This window comes from Helianthus annuus, chromosome 4 (genome assembly GCF_002127325.2).
Source record: "Helianthus annuus cultivar XRQ/B chromosome 4, HanXRQr2.0-SUNRISE, whole genome shotgun sequence".
Taxonomy (NCBI): Eukaryota; Viridiplantae; Streptophyta; class Magnoliopsida; order Asterales; family Asteraceae; genus Helianthus; species Helianthus annuus.
In genome coordinates this window covers 152,047,117-152,054,854 of record NC_035436.2, presented here as the reverse complement: position 1 = coordinate 152,054,854, position 7,738 = coordinate 152,047,117, and the positions used below count along the sequence as shown (strand labels likewise).

Here is a 7,738-nt window from a genome sequence, read left to right as displayed (position 1 = left end):
TGTAATATCTATGAACGTTAATCATTTCTTGGGCATTTATCAAACTTACTGATTTTGGTTTATTTTGATTTTCATGTGAATCCCTAAATCTTGGATAACAATCGGACAAACGATCACTGAACAAACAACAGAGGTTAGTTGAATGTTATAGTTGTTTTCTCTTTCTTAAGTTTGTAATATTTGATTTTATCCTTTCTGTTCGGTTTTTTTTCTCAAAAATTAATAATATATGTTCTGAATGATTTATGGTTTGTTTTTCTCATGGTGAACACTCCATCTTTTGTGACAATCGAACTCGGAGTGTTCGTCAACCAAAACAGGTTAGTTCAATTTTCTTGGTGTTGTTTGTTTATTGATATCTATAGTCTTTGGTTTTAAGTTTTGTCTTTATGCTTTATTTTGAAAGTTTATGTGATTATCTTTTGAAGTTCATATGGTTTGTTTTATCAATTATATTTTTTTCTATTTAGTTAGTTGTTAATTCTTTAAGAATACCTTTAATTTCTTTGTAAAGTTTTTTTTGTTTCTATAAACAAATTACTGTTTTAAGTTTAATTTTTTGTATTTGGAATTATTATTCGGTTTCTGTAAATAGACATGCTTTCTATAAATAGATTACCGTTATATTTTTTAAAAACATTGATTACTTCCTTTGTAGTTATGGATCCTAAAAACAACGCTCCTTCGTTGTTAAAGTTGATTGATACGATCTTATTAGTTGAACTTTATTTAACATTGTTACTAATGTGGACTTTTTATCTGTAGTCGAAACACAAGGAGAAGCCACAGACTACCGAAAGTCATGTTGAAGAAGGAGTTGCTGGGGATAGTGTTGGTCACTTTCAACTTCCAAGTTTTGAGTCTTTTTTAATGTATCTAACTATGTTTTAATATATATTAACAAACTTTAACAACCAGTACATTGTTGTATTCTTATATTTTTATATTTATGATGCCATTTTTTAGGATACTGACGACTACAAGTTTGATCGACATATAGCTGCTCTAATTGGGATGGAAGATGCTAAGAAGCTGGTAAGTGTATACGTTCAAATTATTAACAGATCTTAGTTATATGATTAGTTAATTTTGTAAAGTTAACCCTTTTTATTTGATGAATATGATTAGTTATATGATTATACAGTTTCTCTTTTTATAAATTTGTATTTATGTTAATTTGTTTTATCTAATTAAAAACTATATAGTTTCCTTAATTATGGTATTTTTAAAAACGATTTTTTGTGATTTGAAATTTTCATCATATATTACTAAAAATATTATCTTTTCTAATTTTATATAAAAAGATCATTTGTTCTTCAATCATTATTCCATTTAAAAAAACAACCTCTCTTTGGTTAATGTACATTGGATAGGTAAACTATGTTTGTTTTTAAAGTCATATTATTTTGTTTTCCACAGTCTATTAATTTTTTTTGTTGTCTTCATAGCTACAATGGAAAACCAAGGTGTGCTGAACGATATCGATGCTCTTAGTACAAACTACACTATCAAGATGAAGATCGTTAGTTTGTGGAGAAAGAAGATGAGAGGTAATGAAAGAAAGACGTATCGTATTGATATGATACTGATGGATGAAATGGTAATTTTTTGATTTATTTCGTTTTGTTATTTGTATTATGTTTGTTACATATTTACAATACCATAAATCTTTTTTTGTTTAATTATACTGATTGTGAGTTCATTTTAACATTTCCTTTGCGTGTTATTATTTATTTACCCTCAGGGTACCAAGATTCAAGCTTTTTGCTTACATAAGCTATTTCCAAAGTTTGAGAGACATTTAAATGTCGATGAATGCCTTATCATAAAACGGCCATCTCTTGCTGCGAACACTGCATCGTTCAAGATTGTTCCTAACAATCAGAAGCTATCTTTTTACTATCACACGTTTGTGGAAAAGTGTAGTAAATGGGAAGGTCCGCAGTACATTTTCAATTTTGTTGATTTCGATGATGTTGTTTCACAGAGAATCAAGGAGGTACGACAGTAGGTGTGTTCATTTATATTTACAAAGTTTATATACCACAATATTTTTTGACGTTTTATTTAGTTGTTTTTATGTTATTATATATGCTGACATCTTTTTTCTTTTATTCTTAGATTTCATTGGTTACGTTATTGTTTCTTAAAAGATTGAGGACACTAACAAAAAGGATGGTAGTAAAGGGAGATGTCTCAATCTTAAGCTTCAAGATCTTGAGTAATATAGTTTTAAAATTTTAGTTTATTTGTTTTTTTCCATATTATGCTATATTTTTTATAAAATTTTGTTAAACTTATGTTTTTTTCTTATATGCTATTGTAGAGATGTTTAGATCGATTTAACTCTTTGGGATGATTATGCTAAGGACATGTATTCTTACATGGTTAGTAAAAATCGTGAAGCACATGTTGTCGTTGCAGTCCATTTTGGTGCTGTTAAGACATACAAAGGTATTTTATCAATTACACAATTTATACCATACAATATAGATAGATGTTCTTCCTTTATATATATATCTGATTGATTGTTTAATTTATTTTTACCTAAAAATAGGTAAATGGGGGATTTCTAATAATTTTGATGGTTCACGGCTTTTCATTAACGACAATTTTGATGAGATGCTATTGTTCAAGGAAAAGTGAGGGGTTGTTTGGTAGCCTCTGAATGGTCATTAAGAGGCTACCTCTTAATGGAACCATTAAGAATTTTATCAATGAGAAGGTAGAAGAATGTGACATGTGATGATTTAACATTCAGAGGTTATCTCTTAACCATTCAGACTTGAGGTTACCTCTTATTCATTCAGAGGTTTTAAACCATTAAGAGATAATATCTGAATGGTCATTAAGAGGCTACCAAACAGCCCCTGAGTCTGATTATTTATTTATATTTTTATAATTGTATCAACTTTACGTTTTGTTTGTATTTTTTGTTAATTACACATTTTGGTTTCTTCAAAAATTTTTATAGGTTTCTTTCATAACTTGCTGCTTCAACCGAGTCAAGTAGCCATGCTGGGTCATATTTGATGTGTTCTGTGGAAGATGAATTTTTAAACAATGATGTTTTTTCACCAATTGCTTATCTTGGCTCAATCATAGAGGTTTTTCTTAACATTTGATGCTTTATATTTCAACTATTTTCAAAATTTTAAGGCAAATTGGATTTAAATAATCCCAACTCACTGTTATTGGCCAATAATAATCCCAATTCATTTAATCACCAATAATAATCCGAACTATTCACTTTTGTTTGTAAAATACTCCCAGTTAAAAAAAACACTAACTAGGTTAAAAAATTGTTGATGTGGCTTGCCACGTCACCTGCCACATCATTTGCCACGTAATCGAAAAATGCCACATAGACTGCCACATCAGCTGCCATGTCATCGAAAAAGCCACGTAGACTGCCACATCAGCTGCCACGTCATCAAAAAATGCCAAATCAACTGCCACGTCATATGACACATCAGCTAAAAGGGCCACATCAACAATTTTTTAACTTAGTTAGTGTTTTTTTAACTGGGAGTATTTTACAAACAAAAGTGAATAGTTCGGATTATTATTAGTGATTAAATGAGTTGGGATTATTATTGGCCAATAACAGTGAGTTGGGATTATTATTGGCCAATAACAGTGAGTTGAGATTAATTAAATCCAATTTGCCAAATTTTAATGAACTTTTATTTCTTTAATTCTTTAAACAGCCAAAGAAAGTGGTTATTGTTGGAACTATCGTAGCAATCGTTTCTGATAAGATGTGGTATTATGATGGGTGTAACCATTGCAAGTCCAAACTTGAGCAAAAGTTTGAAACTTATGATAAGGAAGATGGAACAAGTGATGTTAGAGATGAGAAGGTGTATCAATGTTCCAACAAGGATTGTCAAGGAAAAGAATTTTTCCCGCTGTCCAGGTAAAGTGTTTGTTATTCATAATTCTATTATTGTTGATTCAACAATGTATGTCGTTTATATTATCTATTCGTCTATGTTTTTTAATTTTTTAAATACGCTTTTAAGGTTTAAAATACCAATTCGGGTTCAAGATTCAACCGGTACGGTGACACTTACATTGTTTGACCACGAAGCATTGAAGTTTGTTGGGAAAACTGCAAAGGAACTTATAGAAATTCAGGACGAGGTTCTATTTAGTTCTACTTTATATTTAATTCAATTAGATTTTTATATATATATTCTAACCACACATGAGATTTTTTTAATATAGTTACTCACGACAAATGAGCTTCCAAGAGAATACCCTGTTGAATTTGAAATGTTGGTTAACCTAAAGTGTGCTTTCGTGATCAAAGTAACAGACTTTAATATTGTCAATGGTGTGGAGAATTATGGAATATCAGTTGTTACCACTGATGTTGACATCTTGGATGAGCTCAATAAAAAATGGAAAATTGACCAGGTAAGCGATTGTTTTATTAATATATTTGCACTTACAAAACCGTTTAAAAGATGTTTAAACAATTTGTCTGTTGCTTTCGATTTTTTTACAGCTTAATGTCTCTGATTCGTTTGGTATGAGTCAGTCTGAGTTCCAATATGCTGGTGGTGAATGCTCTAAGTTTTAACTTTAAAAATATACTGATATATACTTTTAATAGTTGTGTTATTATAAATTGTTTATTTTTTTAGGATGGTGATTCTTACACTGGGGATAACTCCACACCTGTTTCAAAGGATTACGTGGGTGACTTGGAGCAATCATCTTCTGATTTGAAGCGTAACCTTGGTGATGTTTATGTGATTGAAGAGGGATTGGGGTCGGCAGCAAGTAAGCCTCGCATATGTGTTGAGAATAATGATCTTGACGAAGATTTAGGCAAGAATTGATAAACGAGATTTTGCAAATGGTGGTTACAATAAAAACAATTTATTTGTTATTGGACTATTGGAATTTTGTTTTGTGGTTTTTAATTTTTGATGTTTGAATACATTTTTATGGTTTCCCTATATATTATGACATTTTGACTTATTCTTTACTATTTTTGGTTGGAAATCATGTTTGGTTATGTTCCTTATTTTATAAGACTACATTTATTATTTATTGTATCATAATTTAATTATCCGATAATATAAAAATAAGAAAATGAAAAATTACATATTACTTTTGACCTTAATGAATTACTTTTCATGAAATGAACATTAATCATTTGTTTAAATATTTATACAATTTAGTTACATTTCTATAGTTATTTTAAGAAATATCGTAATTATAGCAACTCGATTTTAGTGTTGACACATTCTCTTTAATTTCCCAAACTTATAAATATAAGATTGTTTCCATATTTCAGACCATTAATTTGATTGCAACTGATTTTAGTAATCTTTCTTATTAATTACATAAATAAGTTATAGCTTATGTCTATAAATACAGATACTTTACACACTTTCAAACATCTTCAAGGTTCTTTGAATAGATATTGAACACTCACGGACAAGTATATGTGACGCTTTCAAGATTCAAAAGTATGGATGGATTAAAGATGTTAATATTTAGACAGTGATGGGAACATTACTAATAAAATTACCAATGTAGTCTACAAAGAGATATTCTTAAATTTATACTTTCAGTATTTTAATAGTAATTTCCAACTTTTATTTTTCTTCATTGATTTTTTTATGGAATTCATCTTTACTGTTTACTTCAACATTTAAGGTTACATTAAATTGTTAGTAAATATGAGTTAGAACTTATATAATAAATGCAAATCACATTTAAACAACCACATCTTAATTTGTAAATATATATATTTGAACATTGATAATCAACAAGCATTTATAGTCGATACCATTGTTAGTTATATTCAAAAATATGGTATCTGTCATGATAATATACCACTAATTGTTTTCAAGCTTAAACTACCAACGACGAAAATTGAACATGATAAGAAGAGAACGTGCATGTCCAAAAAAAGATACATAAAATCAGTAGCACAAAAGACTCATGATTTCGTCTTCACAAACACCTTCAACATTAGCTTATAAGATTACCTGTTAACCTGCATTAACTGCATCCACGTGTGATAAGATCAGGAGATTTCCTGAACTTACAAATGTGAAATGCATTGTGTCACCCGCACAAAGGCCATTCTCCTTCATGAACATCGACCAACCTTCGATTGCATACCTTACACCATCTCCATTCTTCTGACTCCTAAGATTCATATCGATGGTTTTTCCATTCATGTTCTTCACTTTCAACTCATGCACTTTATTTTTGAATCCGGCAATTCTTACAACATCAACAGGCATTCTCTGCATGTATACGAGAATTAACAGCTAAATCAGGCTTATGATTGTTATACTTTTACTCTTAATGAAGGATTAGTGTAAAAAAGCATACCATGCGATATTTTCCCTTCTTTGTGAATTCATAATTATCAGTTTTTTCAACATTATTTGTCCTTGCAACACGTTTTGGTTCAACATCCAATATATTCAATGCATTAGCATATCTCTTTCCATTTTCGTTAACCTTATTATTACAGACACACATTATATTTAGAGTAGTATATTTTATCCATTAATGTATAACAAATATTTATAAGTAAATGTTGTTAACTTTTTCTATACATACCAACCGACTGCGAGTTCTCCGTCTAAATGTTGAGACGTTTGGCATTTCCACTTCTGTTCCGCATATCAACCGCTTGCTATCGTCTGAATTACAATATGCCGCAATCTGTTTCCCTTTCTTTTTAAACTGTTAATACAATGATTAAAGTTAAATAACATTAACCCACAATCATTAACTAAATATGTCTACATATATGAATGAAATTACTGATCTATTATTATGTTTGAAATAATTACATTTTCTTTTCTTGGGTTGTTTCTCTCTTCCATCATCAAACTCTTTCTTCCTATTATATGTAACATTTTATTGTTAGATATATATATGTATACCATTTAGTTGACAAGTATAACAAAATAAATATTGAATCAAACATGTTAGTATACTTACTATTATCTTTAGAACTCCGTAACGGTTTACTGTCACAAATGATTCACCACTTATGTTTTCTACGAAACAATCGATTTCAATATTTTTATCTTCGATTATCCTTAACAGCAAGAACGTCCTCTTTGTCAACTCAAGATCCCTTACGACATTACCCCATCCGTCAGTGATAACGGATTCCCCGCTTACACTTCTCAACGATACTTGCCAACTTCTTTGACTTTGATGATATATCATTATTTTTGTCCTTTGCCAATAATCTCCATATACATTCTTCACAAAGTCAAGTGGCAGCACCTGCAGTTATTTTTATTTGTTACATGTTCTCTAATAGAAGATATATATGATTTTTTAAGAATTATAGCATACCACTTTTAACGATGATGGCTCTTCTAACACACAGAGACATGATGGACTCATTTTTGTATACTTGTAATATACCAACATTTGTTATTAACATGTACTATTGAACTTGAATGAATACATATATGTTCATAATGATTAAAAAAATATGTGTTAAGGACCATTAGACGAACACCTTTAGTGAATATGTCTTTATCATTCTTATATTTTGAAAACTTATACTGATATAATGTCGATATTATTTCCATTATTCCTAATCCTACCCATAATCTACATCAAATATGTTGTATACATACTTTCAATAACACAACAGGCAACATCCATATATACAATACTAAATGAACTGTTTTCATATCATCTTATTTGAGTACAACTAAAAAAAATCGTTTTAATC

General features: G+C 29.6%; 1 protein-coding gene and 1 long non-coding RNA gene across 2 annotated transcripts; both read left to right on the top strand.

Moving 5' to 3' along the window:
* Positions 1 to 272: 272 nt before the first annotated feature.
* Positions 273 to 1,030, top strand: LOC110934901. Its single transcript, XR_002588712.2, has 3 exons — positions 273 to 320; positions 766 to 872; positions 967 to 1,030. It is a non-coding gene; the product is annotated as an uncharacterized LOC110934901 (long non-coding RNA).
* Positions 1,031 to 3,032: 2,002 nt separating this feature from the next.
* On the top strand, positions 3,033 to 4,850 carry LOC110933716. Its single transcript, XM_022176924.2, has 5 exons — positions 3,033 to 3,107; positions 3,711 to 3,919; positions 4,026 to 4,146; positions 4,231 to 4,422; positions 4,653 to 4,850. The coding sequence occupies exons 1-5, from the start codon at positions 3,033 to 3,035 to the stop codon at positions 4,848 to 4,850; spliced, it is 795 nt and encodes a 264-aa protein (XP_022032616.2).
* The last annotated feature ends 2,888 nt before the right edge of the window (positions 4,851 to 7,738 follow it).